This window comes from Camarhynchus parvulus, chromosome 1A (genome assembly GCF_901933205.1).
Source record: "Camarhynchus parvulus chromosome 1A, STF_HiC, whole genome shotgun sequence".
In the NCBI taxonomy this organism is placed as follows: domain Eukaryota; kingdom Metazoa; phylum Chordata; class Aves; order Passeriformes; family Thraupidae; genus Camarhynchus; species Camarhynchus parvulus.
In genome coordinates, this window is record NC_044586.1 from 25,908,267 (window position 1) to 25,935,572 (window position 27,306).

The 27,306-nt window shown below is 38.6% G+C and overlaps 1 protein-coding gene across 1 annotated transcript in view; it reads right to left on the reverse strand.

Moving 5' to 3' along the window:
* ANO4 (anoctamin 4) overlaps positions 1-27,306 on the reverse strand; it is a 118,929-nt gene that overhangs the window by 81,363 nt on the left and 10,260 nt on the right. Inside the window, exons 2-4 of the mRNA XM_030959882.1 lie at positions 22,011-22,121; positions 16,498-16,634; positions 11,618-11,776 (exon numbers count right to left, since the gene is read on the reverse strand). Of these exons, the coding sequence (XP_030815742.1) occupies positions 11,618-11,776; positions 16,498-16,634; positions 22,011-22,121 (407 nt within the window). The remainder of the gene's footprint in view (positions 1-11,617; positions 11,777-16,497; positions 16,635-22,010; positions 22,122-27,306) is intronic.

The following is a 27,306-nucleotide window of genomic DNA, read 5'->3' on the forward strand; positions in this document are numbered from 1 at the left end:
GGCCTGTGTTGTATTTCCAAAGATATTTCACAGTCTCATTTTTATAGTAGGAGCTATACAATGAGAAGGGGGCTTTTTGTACAGATCTGCCATGATTTAATGTGGATATGCCTCCACATTTTGATTCTAGTATCCTCTTATGCTTTCTCACCATCATTATAAGTTCCCCCCTCTCCCAAATCTCTGAAGCACTCACCTTTCCCAAACAATTTTTGTGTTGTGCCTTTTGGCTGGAATAATACATTAGTAGGAGATATGAATTGTGTTTCTTTTCATAAGACAGACAAAAATCCAGGCCAAGATGGAAATGTAAATTGGCACGGCAAGCAGTGATCAATTCCCAGTCAAAACATCAAAGAACAAAAAATGTCAAATAATGGCAAAACTGCAGAAACATTAATCCATTCCATAGCTTGGGGGTTTTAGAATGGAAATTTTCAGTTGTCACACAGTTCCATTAGTTGCATACTTTACATTATACCCGTACTGGGGATGATCTTGCCATCCACATATCTATTAATATAAATCTACAGATAACACCTGGACAGAGGACAAACAAAAAGGCTTATCTTGAGTAGTTTATACATATGGTGTGTGACAGGTATCTGACCTAGTTTTCCCTGCTGGATACTGGCAGGCCACTATATTTGTATTGAAACAGTGGCACCATCATGTCTCGAAGCCCACTGATCCTGAGAAGTGCCCTGAAGGCTTTCTCCCAAGGAGCAGACACCACAGGTGTGATTCAGGGCAACTAAGTTTAGATGTCTTCAATGGAGAGGAACAGGCACCTTCAAGGTGTAATTAATTTGTTCTATTTTCCTCAAAATGAGATGAACTGATGCATATTAAGGGCTTGTTCCTACCTAGTCAGATTAGGTACATTGTCAACAGCTACAGTAAATATGTTGGGGGTTTTTTCCTTCTTGGGGCTCTGCAGTAAAACTACCTTATTTTCCCTGAACTTCTGTTCCTCACCACCCACATGAACTTCTGCAGTAGCAGAGACACATTACTTCCTACAACTGCACCTTCATGGGTGCCTCTAGTGCACTGCTCAGCTGTCTGGGACACATCACAGCAGCAGCATTTGATTTGGAACATTTTACATGGCCTTGGCTGCCATCCATTTCTCCCATCCCACCCTATTCATTCTTACTGCAGAGAAGTCATAGGGAAATGCAGATCTTTAAATAACAAAGCCTCCCATCAGTGTCCTCTGTACTTCAAAAGTCCTCTTGAATTTGGTCAGTACTTTCTGTATTTCATTACTTGAATTCTTCTCTCCTGTGAATTTCTGAAGCTAATGATGATAAAATCCATAAATTTGCACAAGAACATTGACCTGGAATGTTCTAAAAATCACAGCTTCTGTTCTCTCAACTGCTGTTTCAGGACATTTGTTTAATCCAGTCTTGTCTCAGAAAGTCACAGTTTCCAATAGCAATAACACTCACAGTAGAACTTCAAGAACTCTGGTGATGAAGGGCCAGGCTGTTCTCTATAGAAAACCTATAGAATTCTATAGAAAAAAGCCATGAGCATCCTGATCTAGCATTGGTGACAGCTCTGCTTCATGAAGTTGACCTTCAGACATGCCCACCAGTGGTCTGGAGCTTCTCCAGATTCCCCAGAAAATGAGGTCACATAATAGATTATTAACTTATAATGCACAAAGAGATGCAGAAATCCAAATACAAAAAGACAAATTTCTTGAGGAGAAGAACATGAATTTTGCATATTGTAAGACAAAGTATAGTCATGGTTTCCAGATGTATGTCTCCATTTTGTTCTTCTCCTATCTATGTTTTCACTGTGGAAGGTTTATTCTTTCTGAAAAATTTCAAAGTTTAAAAAGGTGTAAGGGATGGCTTTTAGACAAAAAAAAAGAAAGCACAAAGTTCTTATATTTTAAGAAATTGGAGTCAATCCTGTTATAAATGGAAAGGTCTATTTGAGTCTATTAACAAAAACAAGCTGCACCGAAGAAGAGTAGTAAGTGAGTACCATGAAGACCTCCAAGAGGAAACAAAAGGGCTTTCACACTGTTTTGTCTAAAATGTGCTCTTACATATTCTTTCAAGAGGTTTCAGATTACAAAGTAAAGGATAATTTGTGCACAGAAGAGAGTTTTGTAAACCAGATAAGACTTTAAACAGGAGGACATGACTATCTGGCTGACAGAAATTTCAGTTAGTATGGCTATGTCAGAAACATTTTTCCCTCAGGTCAGGCTTTTTTAAACTTCATTTACAACCCTACTTCATTACCACTCAAGCAGCAAGAAACAAATATGTAAATATGCAGTGGATAATTCTGCATGTCATTTGGGCCCAGAGACCCATAAACTGAAAGGTCTTTTTCAAGAAAGTTGAGCTCTGATATAATTAGTTCTATTTTGTTCTGTTCCCACAACTGAGATACAGCTAATCCAAGGCACAGAGCACCAATGCTCCATTTGCTCCATCACTGACTTAACCCTGTATAAAAGAGAAAATCAGACAATGAGAGGGCCTGGAGTCCTTGTTCCAAAAGCAGTGAGAAAGGGAACTCTCCCTCCCAGGTTCATGCTTCCCTCATGCAGAGGGGCAGCCCCACACCACCTCAGGCTTTAGGGGAAGATGTAAATGTCCCCAAGACCAATCATTGCTATTTGTTTTAGATGCATAATGCTGTAAATACTGTGCTGTGTTCTCAAAACAAGTTCAACACCAAAATCATTAACATAAAATGAAAATACAAAGCCTATTGTTGGGTTTCTATATACTCTGTCTTTCTGTTCCCTAGAGACAACTTTAGATCTTTGCTTATTAAGCCATTACTGTAAGGGAGTGTTGCAGCAAACCAGTCATGTCACCTCTGGGCAATGAAAACTCTTACTGTGCATTAAGTGATTGTAGCCTTGTGTATTATGTTTATTCCTGATGCTGCTGGCAGGTGAGCCAACACCTCAAAAATAATTGCAGTTTAAGACCAGTTATTGTAAAGGTTAAGGTGACTTTTGACATATAGGGGACATCTCATATATAACCATGAAATTTTTTTCTTAATCTGTTGCCTGTCTGGTTTTTTTCCTTCAAAAGATTTTTGATGTTCTGATTTGTGGATGTTGAAGACAGTAAAATCTTTTTAAAGAAATTTTGCCTGTTCCTGAAAGAAGTATGTCAGGGACTTTTAAATTCCTAATCAGTTATCTATGTATTTTCTGTATCACCTCCCTATTCCTTGAAAGAGCCATATTTTTTTTGAAATGTGGATCAAGATTTTAGCCACATTTGCTTAGTCTACTAGTTTTACAATGCCCTGTTAAAGGCTGGCACTTGTCAACTCAGAAACACATTCATTTATAGGCTTCCTCAGATAATCAAGAAATTTATCTTTAAAAACTGCATTCTGAAATTTGAATTCAAACCCTATCTATCCAGTCTTTCATTTATCTCCTCAATTTTTTTTTCCTAAATTGCCATTGTGCTGTACAGTGGATACAGCATCTGAAATCTAAAACATTTCCCTCAGAAGTTCAAGCAGCTGGAAACTTCTCCACTGTTTAGTGACTGTTTTTTTGGTACAGAATACTCCCTGGGAAAGGACATTGTTCTGCTTGTATATTTTTCAGTAAAACATTGCTGAAAAGAGACTCCTTTTGCTATGTACATTAGATAATAAGACAGTCTGATTTCCACTTGCTCTGTCTGAATTGAGATGAAATGAATAGCTCAATGCTTAAAACTAAATAGCTGGAAGCACTTTCATTTATAATGCTTGTGGTTAGGTTTGCATTTCAGTCTGGTTCTCTTTTTGCAGGCATAGTTGATGTCATATTGATGTCCCTGTCCGTGGTTTGTGCATACAACCAGACATGGTGCTTAAAACATTAAATAACAAGCTGCACCTGATAATAATAATAGTTATTCTGCTCATGAAAATACAGAGCCTGCAGGCTGCATAATTTATACTGTAAGTTCATTAGCTGTAGCTATTTACATATTGAATAATAGGATCAGAAAAGTGAGACACTGAAACAACTTACAAGAGTCCATGAAAGCTATGGAAATTTTGATACTGGTCACAGTAGTGGAGTAACACTGAATTACACCTGTGGGGGGTCGACCCTGGCTGCATGCCAGATACCCACTAAAGGCTCTCCATCACTCCCTTTTCATCAGGACATGGGAGAAAATAGAAGAGGAAGCTTCCAGCTCTAGATAAGGACAAAGAGAAATCACTCACCTGTTACCATCATGGGCCGAACAGACTTGACTCAGAGAAATTAGTTTAAATTATTATCAATTCAAGTTAGAATAGGATAATGAGAAATAAAACCAAACCTTAAAGAACCTTTCCCCAACCCTTCCCTCTTTCCAGGCTCAGCTTTGCTCCAACTTTTCCCCACCTCCTCCTATCCAGTGGTTTCTACGGACAGGGAATGGCGGCTGCAGTCAGGTCATTATGCGCTGTCTCTGCTGCTCCTTCCTCCTCAGGAGGAAGACCTCTCACACTCTTCCCTTGATCCACGGTGGGGTCCCTTCCACAGGAGACAGTGCTCCACTATCTTTTCGAACTTGGGTCCTTCCCACAAGCGTCAGTTCTTCACAAACTTCTCCGGGGTGTGTCTCTTTCATGGGATGGAGTATGTCAGGAACAGATTGTTCCAAGGTGGGTCTCTTGCACAGGGTCATAAGTCCTACCAACAAATTTGCTCCAGCATGGGCTCTTCTCTCCAGGAGGCCACAGGTCCTGCCAGAAGCCTACTCCAGTGTGGACTTCCCACAGGCTCACAGTCTCCTTTGGGCATCCACCTGCTCCAGTGTGGGGTTCTCCACAGGTTACAGGTGGATATGTGCTCTCCTCTGGGCTGCAGAGGCACAGCTGCCTCACCGTGGGCTGCAGGGGAATCAGCTCCAGCAGCTAGAGCACCTCCTCCCCTTCCCTCTTCACTGACCTTGGTGTCTGCAGAGTTGCTCCTCTCACATATTCTCATTCCTCTCTTTTGGCTGCTGGTCTGCAGCAGGCTTTTTTCTCTTTTTAAATACTTTATCACAGAGGTGCTACCATTGCTGTTGATGGGCTGAGACTTGGCCAACAGCAGGTTCATCTTGGAGCTGTGTGGTACTGGCTCTGACAGATGTGAAGGAAAATTCCAACAGCTTCTCACAGAACGCAGCCTCACTTACCACCAAAACCTTGCCATGCAAACCCAATACAGGGTCTCATCTTCTCCAAAGATCAAGAAAGCCTAATTTTGTCCAAATGCCAGTTTGGCCTAAAGGACGTCACCTGTTAGCCATAGGTGACATCCTGCATGTTGCTTGACCTACCATGCATGCACGGTAGGGATAATCACCACTCCCACTGTTGTCCTGGTGCTTCCTAGTACATATCTCACATAGGCATGCTCATAGCTATCTTTCTCTCTGTCTAAAAGCTCAGAGGACAGCTGATATAATTTCAGGGGTGGAAGCTTTCCCCAGCCACCCTTTTCTCCAGTGGATGGGTGCTTTTGATACATGCAGAGCAAGCTCAACAAGACAGGGAAAAGATATGAGCACCAAATAAAAACTATCAGTCAGGAAAAGATTTTCCAGCTGACCTGCAGCTTGCTCCTGGCTACCACACAAACTCTCCTGGCAAGTTGTGAAAAGTCAGTTCACCATAGACTAAGCACTCTGGTTTAAACTGTATGCCTGGTTGATTCAATTACATCTATAGGGGCAATAAATTACAAAAAAAGTTATTGTTCTTTCAATAACTGGACAAACTGAAGCCATAACTGAAAAATAAACTTGGAATCAACTATAAAGGCACTGAGATTTTATTGTGTGCGGCTCAGAGAACCAAATTACATAAGCTACATTTATAAAACACCTTTTCTAACTCAGATCTGCAAGTGCCACTTGGGGTCTGGAAGTCAGCTCAATTCTTTTCTACCCATGAATCACAATCAGAAAAAAAATGTTTATGTAACAGGAATCTCATGAACAATTGCACTGATGACGCACAAACCAGAAAAAAGCAGATCAGTCTCTCATAACTGTTTTGGTTGTGCAGTACTAACAACAACAACAATAACAAAAAGGACTAGATGTAATTTTTTCCCAGAAAGTTGATAGTATTTCATTAAGTTCAGAAGCAATGGTTGTTGATTATAATGTCTCTTTCACATCATCACCTTCTGAACACTGTGCTCAGAATTTTCAGTCTTTGAAGTTCTTAGCTTTTTCTTGTTCTTTATTTCTAAGTTTTAGCTCACTTTGACATGGTCATAAGTCTATTTTTCTTTTACACTCAGGGATGTGCTAAAAGTCACGGAGATACTCTGCGTGCTCTTTCTGTCAGCTGCAATTTCTCTCAACATTCATCATCTTGAAAGCAGACTCCAACTTGCTGCTAAATATAAGTATCTTACTGAATACATGTTTCTAGCTTCTTATGTCCTGCCCCATTAGCACAAAGTTACAGCTACATTAAAAGAAACTGCCTTATACAACTATAATAGCTCTTCAGGAACCTATCTTTATTTGCTTGCAAACTTGAAAAGTCATGAAATAATAGTATTCTGTAATTATATTGCATCAACAACTGAAAAATATTTCAAAATATAACTTCTAGGGTCATGTTAACATAACTTAAGACTCAGAGTATACCCACTAGTAGATATTTGTTCATACAATACAACTAAAGCTTACACTGTGCCTTTCTTTCTTGTCCTTTTGGGTTTTCCCCAGAGAACTACTATCATGTATTTCTACTGCCTATTGTGTACACCAGCTGTGTTTTTGCTGCCAGATGTTGCACCAGAAATGTCAGCTGCTGCTTGAGGCAGGGAGTGAATGCAATTAGAGGCGCCCTGGTGACAGCTTGACACTTATGGTGGCAAAGTTTAAATTTCTAATCAGGCATGTAAGTCAAAAACCCACACAACTTGGATTCTTCCAAAAGCTGGACCAGCACTACACCGACATCATTTGTCAGGGAGATGCAAAGATCAATGTGCCAGCGGAAGTCCAAAAGGATTGACTGTTACTTGTAAAATATCTGAAGCCAGTTTCTGAAGCAGATTCTGCATGCAGTAGCTGTGAGGAGTCCAGCTTTCCAGGGCAGTAAGGAATGCTATTGGTTTAAAATAGTTAATTGCTTTTATACTGAGACATTAGTTACCATAAATATACAAAATATATAAAATAAAAGGCCTGAATACTATTTTCACTACTCATGTGGTTAGTTCCCATTTACTACACTTCTATCACTCACTTTCTACTTGTCTGTCAATTGCTTTTACAAGTAAACTGCACGAAATCAACTTATAATTTATAAATTAAAAACTTTGAACACAATCATTAAGCATAATATATTAAGTACATTTAGTAGTAGAAATACTTTGTATGACATAGTTTAGTGTAGTCATGAGAAGTAGAAAAACCAAAAATATCATGCCATGTTCAAACTAAATGTAGTCTGTTCCTAGGGCTACATGATCAGATCCCAACCCAACATCAGATTGACTTTGGATAGACTGCTCTTAGTTAAATGCAAGATGACCTTCTTCTTTTCTCTTGTACAAATTACTCATGCAAGTGTGGTCTGTGTTTGTTCATCCAGCATAAATTTCTCACCTCTATCCTGCATTTTCATTACTTTACAGTGCAGCTTAAAAAGTTTGCAAGGGAATGAGTAATACAAGTTAGCTGCTGCATGCTGGCCACCTCCATGCATGACCTATTATGATAGTATAGTTTAAAGTATCTTACTGAAACATTTCTGTAATACTGTATTTGTGTACTGCACAGATACTCTTGGTGGCAACTGAGTTCTACCTGGTCATTTAGGACAGGTAAACAGTAATCCATGCTGCAGGAATAATTTGGGAAAAGGGTACTTCTCCAGATTTTGGCACGAGAGGTTAAATTTATAAATATTTGTTCTTGTGAAAAATAGCATGGGCTCAAAGTAGATCTGACTCTTCATTCTCTCTTGAAAAGACAGGTTTTCCAGAAATTGTGGGGCCACAGGGAGAAACATTTAATTTGGAATGGATGCTATCTATATTTTCTCTTCACACAAAACTGATCGCAAGTAATTATCTTCTGCATGTCAGTGGGTTGATCTAAGTCTCAGGTTTATCTTGTATTAACATAAATTTGAAATGTACCATCAGAATGTGGACAGTGGCACCCTGTTAACCTTTTGCCCAGGGATGAGTCTCATGTGATATTTACAGAAGGTATCAGTGCCTACAAACTTACAGTGTGATTGGTACCTCATCTCCCAGAAGTACATGCTCCACTTGGAGAATGTCTTCTCCATTTTCCCCACACATAAGTCTTTTTCAAAGAGTATTGAAAAATGAGAGAGCAGGGTCATTGAGGATCCCAGAGCCAGGATATCATAATTACTTATCTCACTTGTGAGACATTGGAAAAGGAATAAATCAACAAAGAAAATGCTTCACCTGGCTGAAAAGAAAACAGTCTCTTTCCCAGGAATTACCTACAGTTTTGATAACCTTATTTGAGCATCTCTGCATGTGATCACATGTGTTGAATGTGGTCTGCAAGTGTCTGGCTGTGACAGGGTCAATACTTGCATCCTATCCAGAACCAATATACACAGAAAAGCAGGGGGAAGCATTATAAAGTGAGTGACTTGTGCTGTACCTCTCAATTAGCATTCACTCTTAGAGTGTTGTTTTCAATTTAAAATCTTTACTATTTAGTTTTATTTTTCCTATTATTAATTTTTTTCACTCTTTAAAAATATTTTATCACTATTTTTTCTCTATGATTTAATATTTTTTCTTAAAATTTTCATTATTTTAATTATCTGTTCCTTGGTCTGGGATCCCCTCCTTCTTTATTGATGTATGTACTGAGCACCAAATCTGGCAGAACTTCCAAGGCAGAGTGGTGTGGTACAGTTGAAGACTGCGAGTGTGAATTTGTTGAGAATATCTGCAAAACATTATCACCTTTTCCTGGAGTCAGAAACATATATCTGTTCAGACCTTTCTCAGTTACATGATCTTGACATTGTGCCTGAAGTTATTTCAGCTGTTGTGAATTTGTTTCAGAGTCACTTTCTCATTTCATGCTGCTAAGTGAGCACTGCTCCCTGCATTCACCACTTCCTGGGAATTTTACTGCGCTGTACTTCAGTGAGCTACTGCAGTGCACTTCTCCCTCCCTGCAGTGAGGCATATGGGTTTGAAATTGCATTGTACAGGAGAGCTCTAAGTTTTCCTCTCTGCCAATGGTCTTATGTTAAAAGGACAGGGGTAACACAATCGAACGCCAAGATATGAACAGCTGGTAGCCAAAGGAGAATGAACCAACAACCACAGAAAATTAATGGAAGGTAAAAAATCTCTTTCAGTCCAACAGTTACTACCTATTGCATCTGAAAATGTTCTGTGGCCAAACAAATAGGCAGTTTTCTCATTTCATCTGGGAGCAAACTTTTTCTCAGTGGAAGCAGTATAGTGCATGTGAACAACTTGAAAAAAAACTCTGCAGTTAAAATTTTCCAGAATTAACATCCAAAATGATGCGCAGTCTCAAAAATAGGAGAAGTAAAAATAATGAGAAATAATCTAGACACTAGGTGATCACACAGCTAAGTTTAAAGCTATGTGTTATGCAGCACTGTTCTTAATCTCTGGGCATGGGGGAAGGAGTGTACTAAGAATGTACGTATTTCCTTCAGGATTATAATTTAATTTAGAAGCTAACGTGATCATAAAATGTACATGCTAGAGTTTAGTTTTAGGTCAGAGTGTTAAAAAAGATTTCTACCCTTGATTTTAAAAACATTAGCCCGAGTCACGTAGCACAACCTCATTTTGATCATTCTGTGTTTAGAAAATGCACAATTACTGATGCTGGCAAGAAGTCACACCAAGGGCGAATGAGATTAGTAAGAAATAAAACTGCATGTCACTAGCAAAATAGAAACTGAAATGAATAATCAAATTGGCAGATCAGTCATGCAGCCTAAGCAGCAAAGTCCAAATAAATGGTCTTGAAAGCCAAAAAAATCCTCTACAGCAAGGGCTTAAATCATCAGTTTGAAAAAGTTTTCAGCACAGAATGTTGTAGTAAGTTTCATAATACTTAAAATATACAGTGATTTCATAGCCTTCACTGCTGACCTTAGCACAGTAATAAATCTGCAAAAATCACAAAGTAGGAAAAATTTATTTGAAACCATTAGACATATGCATTAATAGGGAGGATTCCTTCCCCTTTTGTTTTCTACACCGCCCAAATTTTAGAGACTTTGTCAGCATCTCTCCTGGTGGAAGCAGGGCAGAATTCTACAATGTGAAAGTGAATAGCTACAGCAACACTCCCAGGTTCTTGATTGTTGAGTTACAACTCCTATAGGCAGTAGCACATTTACAGGAAATGTAATAATGGACAAACTCTGGCATTGAAAACATCTATCAATTACTGCATCACTGAAGATGATGACTTCCAGCTTATTTGAAGGAACAGTTTAGGGTAACTTTTGGTGTAACCAGTAAAATGCTCTCAATGCACTTACATACACTGTAATACAGTACATAGGTACATACAGTACCTATGTTCAATCAAAAACACTTAAAGAAAAGAAAAATTTTCATTTTTCTGTAAAGGCTTCCCTTTTTCCCTCCCCAATGTTCTCCAAAGAACTGTCCATGTCAAGCACACAGACAGAATATTTACACAAGAATTCAGTGAAAGAAAGGGAGATAATGTGTAACTCCTACATAATTGATCAAAGCCTATATCCTGAAAATTCCTCTTATGTTTCCATCAATGGCAGTATGACAATGCATATTAGCATGAGTGTGAGTCCACCAGGCACAAATAAAAGTAAACACCAAGCAATACCTGCTCTGGATGGAAGTGAAGCTTAAGCTCATAATCAAAGTTTAAGGAAGATCATAGGCCTGGCAAAAGAGATATGGTCTCTTTAAACCTTGCTGCTGCTACCTAACATATCAATACACTTTTGACACTTTGCATTAATTTCCACACTCTTGTCCAAAAAGAGTATATCTTCTATTTAGGACATTATGTTGGAAATAGTGTAGATATAAATGATTCATATGTACTGCCCAATTATTTCAATGCTTGGGGTTAAGACAGAAGGAGAAACTTTAAGCTGTTTTCAAACTACCAAAATACTTCTCAGGTTGGTTTGCCTAAGCTGACAGATGAAGGAAGGCAGGGATCTAGTTAGGTCTCTGGAAAGAGTACCAGGAGCCTCAGCAAATAGTGGAGCACGTAGCTAGAAGAAAATGTAATGCAGAAATATGGATTGCACTCAGCAGAATTCAGGCCATTCAAACCCAGAACTTGTTTTTTTTTTTTATTGCACAGCACACCAGATGAAATTCTGTGGCCTACTTGTGCATAAGGTTGAAAAAGATGACTGTAATGGCCTGTTTTGGCCTTCAATCCCTGTGCCTGATTTTCCTTTAGGCTACACTTTTGCCCTGCTCTAGCCTATATTTAGGCATGGTTAAAAGCATTTTTCTACTGCTACATCAGAGTGAAGGAGTTTCAGAGTAAACAAATCATACCCCCAGATTCTATAGAGCTTCAACATGAAAGTATTTTTAAGGAATATCTCTTACTTCTTTTTCCATTTGGAGTCCTTCTGCTCTGATATTTCTCTCAAATACTTCCCTCTTCTCTGTCTGTGGATTAGATTTTCTATATACAAGGATGTAGTCAATCCGACATTTCCCATCTCTAAAATATAGTCCATTGGTTTTGTTCTTATCAGGTACTTCCTGCAAAGAGAAAATCAAGCAAATCAGTAATGCTAATTTCCCCTGATAATTCCTGCATTGCTGTTGGCATCATCAGTTTTCAGTACTACTCAACAGGAGAGATAAGGAACCACAACAAGCTGTTGAAGTTTTAGGCTCTTCACATACAGTGCTTCTGGCTTCATCTGAGAGGGGCAAAGACTTCCCTACTGAAGGGGATCTCAGGGGGCATCAGGAGGTCTTAGAAAAATGCTTGGGCGTATGGGGATGGGATAGGAGAGAATAAAAAACACAAGCCAACCTCTCTCCCCCACTACTCTCCATAAGTTTAGGAACAATTTCTTATAAAATAGAGCAGACAATAATGTTACTGAAGTGTAAATTTAAAATTAGGAATTTAGTAGGGCTGAATGTCTTTGTACATGTGAAAAGAGTAAATATTAACATTATCATTATGGTTTACTGTAGTGAGAAGCACTAAAACCTGGCACAGAGATTTTCATTACTTTGCCCCATAGGACACAGACAGCAATATGAAGGTTCTGTGCTGACCTCACCATACCTCACCAAATTAACTACCGAATATTCCTTGCTTAAGGAACAGCTGAGGATGGATGTATTTGGAAAAAATTATTGGTGTGTAGGTGTGGCAGCACATAAAATCAATAAAAGCAATAAATACTGTCTCTTTTCTTTATATATATATATATATATATATATATATAAGCCTGTTCAAATGTTTGGTCTGACAGAAAAACTCAACTTGATTTCACTGTTAATAAGAGGATGAACAGATCACTCTCCTGAGGTATAAAATACCAAACTACTGGTCTTTTTCCAGTAAGTCATAAGATGAAATTCTCTACAGATCCTCCTCACAATTAAACACTACTTCTACATTATACAAGTTCTGCCCAGGGTTTAAGCCTTCACTTTCAGACAAGTTGAAATTGCATGGCAGTTTGCAATGGTTGGAGTGTTTCACACAGGAAATGTACACTGTGGAGGATACATGGGAACAAACGGCATTCCCTCCGAGCAGTATAAAGGGCAGGGACCTTCAGGAACCTCAAGATCAGTCCAGCTCTAAGCTGAGGGGAAGGTTAAGCTAATTTACTTCTCTTTTTCTAAAACTCACTCTGCTATTCCTGCCAAAAATAGCCCTGCCCTATAATATACAATCAAGTAGCTGAAAAAAAACCATTTTGACTTTCACATCTGGGGGAAGGAGGGAATTTTCAAAATACTTTCCTCATAAAATAATTGCTTCTGAATTTAAATCACAAAGTGAACATTATAATAGGAAAAAATTATTTTTACAGGAAAACTCCCCCAAAACAATTTTTCCATTCAAAGAGTTTAGTATAAGCTATCTTTCTGATTCTCAGCAGGCATTTTGATTAAATGGAAAAACCAATGAAAGCATCCCAAATGTCCCATCCCCTTGGTACATCCAGTTCCCTAAAGGAAGAAGGGAATTTTTCTAACATTCTTTCATTACAGTGTCTCACTCCTGACACAACTTAGGGCAGACTTGATAGAGTGGAACAGTTCTTAGAGCCCAAAAAGAAGGCAAGAAAAAGGATTTAATCTCTAAGGAAAAAACAGTAGCAAACTATTTATATCTATACTGCATATCATACTGATAAATGATATTATCAGGATATGAGAAGAATTTTTCATAGAACATTAAATGTGAAAACAGCTCAGGAGGCACATTTTATCTTTTTCCATTAAAAATCTCTGTCGAGAAGACATAAAAAAAGCCCCAACAGCCCAAAGGGATTTTGAGGTTATTTAAATAAAGGAAGGGTGTAGCAGGAGATTTAGAGGCTGTGGGTCAGCTTGGTGGTCCTGTTGTGATCTCTAACCCTCCTGACAAGCCTCTTGTTCAGTAGTCAGAGTCAATATGTGGTTTTAGTGTAATAGGAAAGGAGCTCTAGAGCAAAACAATCCATGCTGAGGATCTGCTGTGTATGCTATGTAGGCTTAAGGGCTCACTTTGGGTCCACTGTAATCTGGTGCAAAGGACTCACTGGATTTACATCCATAAGGAATACAGGTTTAAAATCCAGCACTGCCCTGGACCACTAAGAAAGCATGGGTAGGGGGAATTGAGAGATCCACTTCAAATGTATACTCCTCATCTGTACTCAGACCCATCCTGAGAGTACCATAAGGAGTGTGTCCTTCTTTGCACGCAGTAGTGACTCCACTGGAAAAATTGATTTGCCCCTTCCTATGTTTCTTCTTTCTCTGAAGAAAATTGGTTTGCCCTGCACTGACTCATCAGTGAATGCAGAACCTTATATTAAAGAGTACCTATGAGATTCAGCCAAGGGATTTGGTTCGTTGGGCTTCAAATATGACTGCTGGGGACAATTACTTCTCTTGGGCTTGTAAAACACAACCAGCTACAGTATTGTAATTTTTCATTCACAAAGGCAGCTTGGACACCCTTATCTGTACTTGAAGATCTTTTTCATTTTAGGAACACTGCGTGTCAAAGCCAGACTATAAACCCTATTAGACTGTTACAGCCTCTGGGTAGGACCCCTTTCTCTAGCTCTCTGTTACAGCCTCTAAGGCAACTTTATAGACTGAATCTGGACTTGCAAGAACTCTTGAGGATCTAACATGATACTGAGACAGTCAGGGCTGGTTCAGCAGTGTCAATTTCAGGACTTGTGCATCATCCAAGTATTGTAATACTCTGGCTTATGCTATGCCAGACAGAAGCTTGTCCTACCTTCCTCCAGATACTGCATCTCCCTTAACCCGTGTAACAACATCAAATTCAGTTTTCCTAAGCTGATGAAGAAAAAATATATAACACTAGATCTGACTGGTTTTTGGTGAAAAAGTGATGTAGTCATGTATGTCAGACCTCCATTCTTTCGTCTAAAAAAGGATGCTGGCAGAAAGTAGAACAGTGAAGAATTCACTCTAACAAGAAGCTCAGCATTTCTGTCTATCTTTATGACTGTGCTGCAATGCGTGTCATATAATTTGCACTTGTTTTCCAAGGAGTACAGTAGTTTTTATATTCCCAGGTGCTCAGCTGGGAACCATCAGGATTCAGACATGACTCATATACATGCATGTGCTAGGAGAGCTTTAGGCCAAGGGGCTTACCCACACATATCCATACAAACCATACAACATCTGAACAGTGTATCTTTTCTTTCTAGAGTTCAGCAGGGACCAAGTACTTTGAAACTCTTTTTGGTAGGCTGCAGCATCCCTTAAGTCCCATTAAGACTTTAATTTTTCACCTTTTTTTTCCCCCATCTTATAGCTATATGTGACCTACATTGCTATTTTCCTCAGCTATGATTACAAAAATACCCCTTAAATCTGTTTATATTCCTGAAAGATTTTCCTTTTCCCTTTAAAAAACCAAAAAAGAACACATCTAAGAGAAAAAAAAGGTTTGAGGTATTTTTTCAATATTATTACATTAAAAGCAGCATGTCCTTCTGATCATTTTATGTTATTTTTTCCTCTTTAACTTACAAAAATCGTGTGCCTTTCACCTGTTCCTTTTTGCTAAAGAGACCATATGGTACATGGTCCCAAAATGCAACATGGGACTATCATGTCAGATTAGCCTATTATGGTGCAAGCAGGAAAAGAGAGTCCTTTGCATATGGTAGAGGAAGCTAAGGAAGAGCTATGATTAAAGAAGATGAAATTGTGAGCAAGGTCAAACATATTCAGGGTGCCCTGAATTTTGTTGCTTTAATTATCTGTCTAAACATTCGAGGAGTGCAGCTCTCTATGGGCTGAATTTCTAGAACAAAGAAAATCTCTGTCTCTCTCCTCAGCAGTGTTGCACAAAAGAATTTGCGCCACAAAACCCTCTAGCTCTTGAAAAAGATAATCTCTAATTGCCTCTTCTAAACTCTATCAAAACTAGTAAACCAAAGAGGGTCAGGGCAGGGCCCTCAGCAATGTCCTGTGGTTTTCCTCTCTTTTTTAATTACTAGCATGGTCCCTGCCAGTTCTGATCTGTTCCAGTCAGCCCTCTGCCAAAAATTCCTCAGGCACAACTTGCAGGTAACATCAGACCAGTCCAGTAAGGTGCCTAGATATAGCTCCATTCCTGAGGTGCAGGAAAGAAGTCCCTGGTCTCGTCGCCTGCTGAGGAAACAATCCTAACATCAATGGGTGTCAGGGCACTGGGAGGCAAAATTAAAGGACATATCGTTCCTTTCTTCACAAAAGACACAGAAAGAAATTAAGACCCAAATTTTCATCATGGGTCCATAACAATTTGCCTGCTTTAGGACAGATTTTAAAAGGGATTATGTTCTCAATATTTCCTCCCTGGTACATTCTCTGAATTACCATTATGCACCATCAGGTGGTAATTGTTCTTCAATGGAAGGGAATGCGTCTCATAACTGACACCCAATGTTTCTCATGGGAGTTGTAGATAAATCCCCTCCACACTCTTTCCCCTTAAAGGATGAATATAGGGAAAACTTTCCCAGCATTTTCAGAAGCATTGAAGCCTCAGATTAGTATAGATGTTACACCGAGGGTGCATGAAATCAAAACTTTTGAATTTGTAATATTTTATATTTCAGCATTATAATTTTAGAATGGGAAACCAGCTCTCATGGGAAAGATTAGACACAATTTGATGTAGAGAATGAGATTTTAAATCAAATTACATTCATTACATCTTTATAATGGGCATGAATAAATATTGTTTTAATAATTCTGTGTGTTCTTACCTCTCCCACAACTTCCAGCCTGCTGGCATCATCAGAAGTACTGGTCAAGTTACCATGGTGAAGCAGCGAATCATCATCTTTGGAAGGGCTGTTCACACCTTCTAACTCATCAAAAAAAATGTTGACATCCTTAGCTACTAAAAAACAAAAATAAAAATATACATTCAAATCACCACTGAACCAAATGAAGACACCAAGTATAACCCATCAATAATTTCACTTTTTAGTTCTGGTATAAGTATATACCATTTAAATTTTAAAATCCAATGAGCATTATTGGAATGCTTTCTTCATCAATGAGCCACATAAAGATTTAGGACACCACAACACCTTTCTGATGAAAAAGAAACAATCTGCTGTCACAATAAAAGACACATTAGCTATCTTCTCAGATTTTTGGGGGGCAAATGGCTTAAATGACTACCTTCTGGATTAGCATTGTCTCTGGAAGTTTCTCAGGAGGCAGAATTTTAACCTACAATACAAAGTGTGAAGTTCGAAGTTGTACAGACCCATGGGGCAGCCAGAGGCAGAAAGCCTTAAATAAATACTGTTTCTTGAAAGGCATTGAGTAAACAAACCTGGGAAGATATTTCTCTTTTCACAGTTTGGCATGTTTTGATGCATATAAATCTGACACTTCGAGATCCACCTACCACACAGCCCTCAGTCTTGAAGCAATTGCTTACATCTACAGATTTCAGCTGTGGTAAACCAACCCTGACAAAAAGTATAGATATTAAACTCTGGAGTGACTGCCAGATGGGAGGAGTAGGGCAGGCAGGTTCACTCTGCACTCCATGCACTACAGGTCTGGTGAAAAACATGATGAAGAGATGTGTGCCAGGAGAAGAGAAATGCCTTAGCTGAGGATCACCAAAAATTCTTCAGCTGTGGATGGACTTTAGCTCTCCAATCTCATGCCTCATAGATAAAATCCAAAATTATGAAACTAGAGTTATAACTGTTAGAAGGCACCTCCAAAGGTCCTAGCTACTGAGCCTCTTCCACTGACTACAGTGGGAGCAAATATCTAATAATCTTGACAGAAATTAGTCTAACCCCAAATCCTTATTCACATTACGTGCAAGCTTGACTGACTTTTGGAATCATTGTTCTTTAGTGCAATAAACTCCTGTTGCTTTTGCTTGTCCTCAGTTCCCCTAAATTTGTGACAGGCAATCGTAATTCCTGTTGGTGAGAATCTATAATAACAGCCAAAATGCTCTAATTGCTGGCAGTATCTTAGTTCCATTTCTAACTACTGGCTGCAGGTGTAAAAATCCATTCCCCCGCTGTGGAGAGACTGGATAGCTGCCAGAAATTACCAGCCACTAACTGTTCCCAGTGATCATGAGTATTTTGTGACCTCCTTTTCACCTTTCCCTTCTTCAGGGGTCATAGCCCAGTTTCAGAATCCTTTTTAAAAATTGCTGATGATACCAACTCCCCAGTCTCTGCAGGTGGCCCATTTTTCATGCTCACAAGCAGGAGAGTCTTATCCATAATATTCATCCTTAAAACAGACATATGTTGCAATTTAAATATACTACTCTTTCCCTGTCAATCATGAGCATGGGGAAAAGTTTTCTCCCTTTTTGTCTTTTAGAGCATCTAAAGTCTATTATTACATCTGTAGGTAATAAAAAAAGAAAACCCTATCAAAATATTCAAGAATCCTTCATCTTCATTTTCATGCATAAAATAGGGACAAGGTTAATGAGACATTGTATTCTTAACTACAATAGTATTGTTTGGAAAATGACTAACATTTCAGAAACAACAGAGAAGTTCTCATGTCCAAATAATAGGCTAATGTGCTAAGCTAAGCAGCATAGTTTGTAAGAGAGATTCTGAGTTTCTGGTCTTGTTTAGTTATATGTGATGAAGGCCTGCAGCTCCTCAGTGCCCTAGGGGAAACCACAGAGGCTTTAGGAGGCTTAAAAGGCAACAAAGAAATTCCAATTTGTAGCACATGTAGCAGTAGCATTACAGATTTTTTTCCCATCTTCATTCATTGCAGTCCACAAAACCCATACTAGAGATGCTTATAAAAGAGAGGTGAACTGCCACAACAAAGCACAGCACAGCCTAACCTCATGTCCTTCACTGCCCCTACTCTTTCAAAGGTCAAGACTAGAAAGATTCCACCCCATCAGATAATAATGTGGATGTAGATCATGACCAGAGTTTGCACACATGTTCATATGAGAAGAATAAATCTCAATATTCAACAGAAAGAACAACTGAAACAGAAAACATTTTGAATTACTTGAATTTCACTTGAATTTCACTTGAATTGAAACCCATCAGTGACTCCATGACAGTGACACTTGAATCTGTGTATGGTTAAAACCTCAGTATAATCTGAAAAAAAACCCCAAAAAATTAAATAGTGAAGCTTTCTGAAGATTATTCAAGATACATTTATCTGTTGCAGACAGCATCAATGAAAGCTGTAAAAATGAAAGTTTTCCCTGTTCACTATACCCGAGGGAATTTAAACTATCTTTGTTCTGACATTAAGACTGCTTTGGAATAAAAGATGAGGCCTCTGGGATACTAGAATTGCTGCTTCTTGAAGTGCTGGTAATGCTTTGGGTAATGCTTTGGGTTGCAAAATTCAGTTTTTAAGTGGATGTTTTAAGATACAGAGTTTGGTGTGTATGACAGTGAATGTGTCAGTGGCCTTGAAACACAGAATTACGGATTATCCTGAGGGAGCAAAAAAAATCTTAATTTAAGATCATTTTAAAATAGAATCCATCTCAGCAATGAAGAAGTTGTGAAAGCAACTCTCATCTGGTTAGTGAAATTAGGTACCAGGACTTGCCCAGATTGCCTGCAGTGGAAAATTGTTTATATCAGAGATCCACAGATAATTGGCATGTTGGTTGGTCACTACAGAAAATATGGGCCCCAAACATTTGCTGAGACAATTTTTCTACCCCAAGTCTCCTTATATTCTTAAAAATAAATTAATAAAATTCTGTTCAACAAAATCAAATAGACAATTTATATAGCAATTCCTGTTTGCTTTACATTAGTAATGGTGATGGTACTTCCAACAAAACTCTCCTGCTGCTTGTAGGTAGCTCAGCCTTTCCACTCCAAAGGACTGAACACCTCCCTGGCCAAATGTTGTTAAAAGGATGATCAGGGCTCCATCTTTCTTGTCCCCTTCAGACCCTGACATGCTTATACCCACAAATGTCCTTAACAGAATTATATATAATGGTTTTATTATATAAATAAATGTAATTTGGGAGACAGACTGGTGCTACTGTACAGTCATGTATTTTTAAGCAGTGAAATTTAACAGGAATACAGAGCAGCACATGCATTGCTACAGGAGCTATTAAAAATTCTCCCTCTGGTTTTAGATCAGCTTAAATATGCAAACTTTTTTCTCCCCCTCATGTTCTATTTTGCAGGAAAAAAAATTAAAATGACTTGATAATTCGCAATCCCTTGAAGAATAAAAGGAAAAAAAAAAAGGTGTGTGTACAAATATTTTTATCCCAAATATAGTAGAACTACATATTCTGAAAACTGGATGCTGATAAATTCTGAGCAGGAGTCCACACATCATCTCAGTGGGTCCACAAGTCACTTCAGATCAAGATGCTAATATAAGGTAGGACTCAAAAACAAGATGACTCCTTTAACTTTCTGAAGGTGGATGCTGAAACTGAAGTGCCCAAAAATAAGAACTTTCATTAAAAAATGGGACCTGACTATGTTATTGTGTGAGAAGATGGAAATATGCTCAGAGATCATGCTTCTGTTAGTTTTCATTTTATTAGCAGAAGTCCCACCAAGCCATCAGGTACACTCTCACTTCGGATAATGCTAGCTGAAGACCAATACTCCAAGCTTATTTTAGTGAGAAACAATTATTTGGTTTTGAAAAGCATCATTAGCCTGTTTCGAATTATCATTCAATGCTAACAGCTGGGAATAAAAGTAACATTGACTGTTCAGAACAACCACCCTTGAAAGAATATTTAGACATGTTTATCCCAATTAGATGGTATTTGCAACAGACCGCAGGTGACAACACCCTCCATGACACACAACAAGCCTCTGCAAATTGGGTTGTACAGAATTCCTTCTGTCTTTGATGAAGGAGATGTAGCTAAAGGACATAGAGGTTAACTTCCCAACAGCACCTGTGTCTGGATAAAGGAAAAACACTCTCTCCAAGTCTTTAAAATCTGCATCCTTCTCAAATGGCTTGTGAATAATCCATAAATCAAAATGTTAATTCTTGAAACATTCCCAGATTAAATTGCTTATCCATGTTCAGCCCTCTTGTCTATTCACCTCTGAAAGACTCTGCAGTGCCTTTTCAGCCTCTCCAGTCTGCATCCTGACTGTCCCCAGGCCTAAATCTGGGCTGTGCTGGTGTGGAGAAGGGAGAAGACAAAACCTCACATTAAGGTTTCTGATGGGAAAAGCTTTTTAAATCAGAAAACATGGAATTCATCCTAAACCTGTAGCTTAAGTAATAAGGGGATTCAATTTCAAATTATTACCCCCATCATCTATCCTGAGCATTTTCCTTCCTCCCCCAAACTAGTACCACCACTAAACAGTCAGATTCTACCCCTGTGTGGTTCCGTATTCATGTAGCAAAAATCAGGCATAATCTGGATTTTTACACATTCTTATTCATCCTCTATCACTCTAAAATGTAAGCTGCTGTTTCTCGCTCTAGAAAATTGCTATACCAAACACCCAGTTTAAAATCAAACTGGAAAATTAGGAAGCCAGGAAGCCATGGCTTGCATTTTGACTCTCAGCCTGCATGAGAATTTCAAACTACTATGAAAAATTCTCACTGAAATTCCAGATTTTATTGGATTCCAGAATTGCATCAGTTTTGGGTAGGGGGGGCGTCTTCCACTGTTATTAATAAGAGTAGCTCTACTTCTAGCACAAGTGTTGAGATCATTCTGCAGTTGGACTTAAGAAGGGTGAACCAATTAATTCTTAGTCCACAGCCCATTACACATAAAAAGAGATAATTTTGTGCATCATCTGAGACACACGGACCCACACTTGTTGTGACAACGTCAGGATTCTCCCAAAAAATACCGGCTGCAAAAATGTCAATACAGCCCAAAACTTTGGAAGAACTGGAACTTCAAATCCAGTCTTCAAACCCCAACTGCAGCATTTTAATAATATTATTAGTTCACACAGCTGCTCAGGTGTGCAAAGCATTGAATAAACTACCAGGAATCTTACTATTTCTGATTATATCTGCATAGAAAATATATACTGCTGGAATCCTTTGGCACACAGCAATTCAAATCTTTCTATGACTTCTCTGATAGTAAAAGATTTCTTACTATCCTTCAATAATCCATTGAACTTCCTGAGAGATTTTAATAATAGATACTTATCATTCAGTTCATCACTTTGTGCCTGCCTTCAGTTATAATTTCAATACATCTCAATTGAATGTTCTACCATAAACACAATTTTGCATCCAAGGAAGGACTTACTTTCTTGTATTGCATTAAGAATTTCTGAAAAGTCCACATCTGTCTTCTGTATGTCTGGTTTTATCCATATTTGCGTTTCCAGCTGGTTAACCTGCAAATCCTCTCTTCCTTCTGAAGAAATTGAAGAAATTGATGGGGTTTGTGACAGTGCAGTAGAAAATCCAGCCAAGGGGCTTCAGGTGAGGAAACATACACATTGAATGAAAGTATTTCCATTTTTCCTCCTTAGGAGAACCAAATTTTCTTCAAACCAAGGAGCTTCAGATAGAACATTGACTGATTTAAAGCTAAGTAGAATGAAACAACAACATTCTCTGCTATCAGCAATGATGCAGAGTCACCACTGGCAAGTCCCTCATTCAGGTGACCATTGCTGCCATGTCATGAGCATCTCCTCACCATACCATCTACAAAATCAGCTCCCAAATGCAAAAACAAACAAGAGATATTGTTACAAACGACACAGGAACAAACAGACTAAAATAAAACACACACACAAAGTAAGTTGCAAGACAGAAAACAGTCATTAGGACAAAAAGAACGTGGAGAGTGTGTGTCAGACGCAGGGCACTGTAAGATCTCGTATGCCAACCTGATGGCATGACATAGCCTAGGAAGGAGTCCAGCACTGGAGTCCATTTCAAATGGATTCACACTGGTATGTAATGGTTGCTGTTTAAAAGCATTACTGAATAAAAACTTATTCTGGCCGGTCCCAGTTTCAAACCTATTAACACACAAAAATAGGCACAAGATTTGCCCATTTCGATGCTATTTCAACATTAGCAAAGAAAGCTGGAAATTTTGAAAAGAGAGAAAGCTGGCTGCATCTCTAGAGCAGACAGAAAATGGCCAAACAGGCACAAGATGCTGGCTACAGGGTATTTGGATACAGACAGAGAGAAAGAGGGAACTGCTGGGAACACCTCTGGTTTTTGAGATTAGCAGGAAAACCTTTCACAAAGGCATCTGTTAGACATGGTGCTCTTGAGCACCTAAAGCACAGAGTTAGCAGAGACCGTCAGTGGTCAGGGAGATACCTGGGAAAGGAATTCATGACAAAAAGGCCGAAGTGGAAGAACAAAACTTCATTTAGTTTACTGAGCTTCACTAGAAGCTATCACTCATGCTTTGGAAAGAAGCATTTTCCTTTCATCTACAGGCTGCCTATAGCAAGATGCTCTTATCATGAATTCTGGGCTAGCCCACTGTATTTTCCCCTTCTCCTTGCCAAATTACTGTCTCGCTACTGCCTTGATGGAAGTTACAAATAACATTCCTAGGCACAAAATTACTCAAAAGTTTTTTAGAGACCCTTCTTCACTTTTTGGAGTACAGGTCCCAAAATGGGTACACTTTGAGCAGCTTCATCCTTTATTATTTTTCAGTGTTAAAATATTAAAAATTAAAATTGTCTCGTCCTTGCTTCACAGTATTCTTTTGTTCCACAGCAGAGATTCGCTGTTAACATCAGAGACAACTCCCCTTGCAGATTCCTGCAAAGCAATCTGTCATAGCAGCAGCAGGAGTCAGCATTTAATGATGTAGAACAAAGAGAATTTCTTAAGTGAGACAACTGATTATTCATACAATAGCAGCCTAAGGAAATCTGCAGATGACCTCAGAGATGAGAGGCTAAGATTTGCCCCAAAAGAGATTTCTAAGGCCCAAGAAAAAATGCTGCAACTGCTGAAAAATACATACAAACAATAGGATGGAAGTAGAAAAGTAATCAATGGACAGCAATTCAGTTAAGCAGCTTTGCAAATTCTATCATTCTGTTTCTTCTTAAATACTCAGCTACTACTTGTAACATACACCATTTCATACTTGCATCCTCATGTCCACGAGCCTTTGTTCTGCATTTCAACCCTAGTTAGAGCAAATTAATGACAGTATGGACAAATATAAAATACCCTTTGTTCCCTCAAGCCCTCCATCCTTGTTACATTTAAGTCACTGTTCCTCAGAAGAGATGAAGGTAGCAGGATCCCTGCAGCACTCCAGCAGATCTGAACTAATTGGGCCAGGGATAAAGGAAGTGGCAGTCAGTTATGGAGGTCCCAAAGTGCTGATATCTGATGGACTATCTAGCCAAAGACCTGTTAATAAAATCAAACTCTTGGAGAATATACACAGCTGACTTCAAAGCCCCTCTTTAAACAACAAAAACCAAAATGCCTAGGAAGTGGTAAGAAAATGACCAGCCTAAACCTGACTGTATTTCAGACAATGAAGTCAAGACAACTTTGCTGCATTTGAATTTCCTCTCCTGTATTTGATCACTTGCAGTATAGGGAGCTTTCAGCCATCCACAGAAATGACAGTGTTCTATGCTTGTCTGATTCACAGTAGCCTTAATATCTGGCCTCACTGCAGAAGTATCAGATTAACAGCATCCAGTCTGATTTCAGTCAAAATTGTAGGCGTAATCTTCTACCAATCATTTGTGATAAAACACATAGCTAAGTACAAACTTGCCTTCACCAACACAAGGGAAAAAATATCTACCAACAGCACAGCTTTTACATTAGGGGTTGCAGGAATGCTTTCTTCTCCCATGACCTTAATTATGTCAATAAAGACTTGAATTAGGGCACTTGGGCTTCTATCCTCCTCCCTCTCTGTCAGCATCTACTTTTCAGGAGGGACTACTGCATTTTTTTAGGTGAGAGAAACGCCATCTATGTGATGGGCTGTGGACTGGCCAAATTAATGATTTCTGCCTTCTTGTCAGACAGAGGTTTTAAACCAGTAGCTCTTTGGAAAAAGCCACAGTGAGCTCATCCATGTTCCAGAGACTTATTTTCTTTACCTTACCACAGATCTCCAATACCACATGCAAAGACAGTATCTGATTTCACCACTGCTATTGATGGATCACTCACCTGCCTTTAGCATTTCCTTCTTGCTTTAGCAGCTGCTGATTTATGCTTTATCAATGACATATCCACTGAGTAAAATCTAAGCAATGTTGTCTGAGAAGATGGTAAAGACTCTCTTTCCACAGAAGTATGAGAAATAAACATATAAAAGTGAAATAAATATTAGATTTTAAATGTTTTATGTTTTTTTGGGGTAAAGATCAGTCTCAAATTTTTCTCAGCTTATTGAGACTTTCTCGTTCAACTGAAATAATATTTTAAATTACCTCATGGCATTCCTTCTGATTTACTCATTGATGCATAAAGTTGTGCATAAACTAACATACTTTTTCCTTTATTTGTCTTGAAGGGTCCCAATTAATTAGGCTAGGAAAACAAACAAGATTTTTAAAAGACTTTTAATTTTAGAGGCTAAATGATACGGCTTGTTCTCAGTCAAAATTTTAACATACTTCTAAATATAAAAATGACCAAATGTATCAGAGAAGCGATTTGTATACCAACGCAGTTAATATGTTAATATGGTAATGATGTTAAACAAGAGCATTCCAGCTTGTAGTGAAAAAGATTTTGCTATGTGGGTGGATGCTGCTTTCACATCTACCTCTAAGAGGGTGATACTTAGCAAGAACAAACATAATTCTAACATGAGCAGGTTTGTTTTGCTACACCAAGTACTGCATGTAAGTTCTACAGAGAAGTTGCTCCTTCTTAGCAGACCTTTTAAAGCAAGCTGAAAGCTGCTGTGCATGGTGCGCTTTTCACTCTAGGCAAACCCATGTCAACAAGGGATAAAGAATAATCTCTTCAGGCACATTTTCTATTGACTTCTTCCTGTGAGTTCTCAGCAGATCATCTGCATCAAAAGCAGAGTTTCAAAGGGAAATTGCATTAAGCATTTCCTATACATGTTAGTCAGGGGTCTGCATGTGTGTGTACAGCACAGCTTTACTGCTCTCAGCTCTGGCACTTCTCATGTCTGTGACAGGAGTGGAAACAAAATGCACAGCACAGCTGGCCTTTCCAGGGTCTGCCCCATGACTGTACTGGACAGCACAACTGCAACTGATGAAAACCATTTTGGTTCAATTATTTCTTCAGAAAAAACCACAAGCTGTTCTATGAGTCATAGAATGTATGCAAATATATATTAATATACACGTCTTCCTAGCAAGATAAAGTTGGCTTGAAAGCAGTAGCTCGGAGATAGATAATTATTTCATTAAGTTGAAGGCTGATGTGGATCATATCAAGTCTTTCAGAGAGAGTTGTTTTTGCTACATTGGTCAGAAAGTGTTTCCTGTCAGAAATCCCACATTGTGTTCTTTTTTGCTCCTCACCAGCCAGTATTGCTATATTCTTTCTGCCTAGGCATTTTTCTCTCCCACAGCACAAGGAGAATATGTGCACATCAAATGTACTTCAGTGACTACATTAGATAGATTTTAATATATCAAACTTATTCAATTTTTTGTTTCTGCCCTTAAATCTCTCATGTACAGTAGTGCAGTTTCACAACACAAAATTACCATTGCAAAGTATGTTCTCAGAGCAGGATGCACAAACACGTCTTGTGTCCTGCCTTGAGCTTCCTCTTTTCTGCACAGAAGGGAAAGTCTTTGTTTGCAAACTGCAACTTTGGCTCACCAGCCCAACACTTGACTCCTTTCTGGATAAAGACTGTTACCCAGAAACTTTCCTTCCACCCTTGCTCCTTGCCAGCAGCACTAAGCTTCCTCCACCTTACACCTTCAACACAATTTCAGATTTCTACAAAGGATGTGGGGTGTGTGTGGTGAGTTCCCTTCTCCTTCCATTTCAACGCTTGTTTCCAGTTCTGGGCTCCTTTTGAGATGGCAGTGGGGGTAAGGACAGGAATACTCATGTGTTAATTCTCTGTTTCTAAGCACTTGCTGGCATATTTTTACATGTAAGGCAGTGTAACATCAGAGTAAGACCAGCTGTCTGCCACATCTACACATGCACATGTAGCGACAAACTGGAATGTCTTAAAAGTGTCAGTTTTTCATAATACAAGGTACTTACTTTTACCAATGTATGTCACATGGTTTCCCTTATCTACAAACATCCACATTTTTTGGAAAAATTTTATGTAACTTTTAATGAAACACATTGAGAGGCCTTTGGAGACTTCTGATTTAAGACAAAGTACTCCATACCAATAGCATTAATACACAATGTGTTTCCAAGACTGAAAAAATTTGGTACACTGTGAAATAACTTGCAGGCCTTTGAAAAACTCACCTTGTAGATCGCCATAAATGTCTATAAATACATAATTAAATTCCATATAACTTTTGATATTCGTAATTGGTTTATTAATTACCTTGAAACAAAAGTGTATCATCTATCCCTATTTGGTATAGCTAAACACATCTTCTTTTAGTATG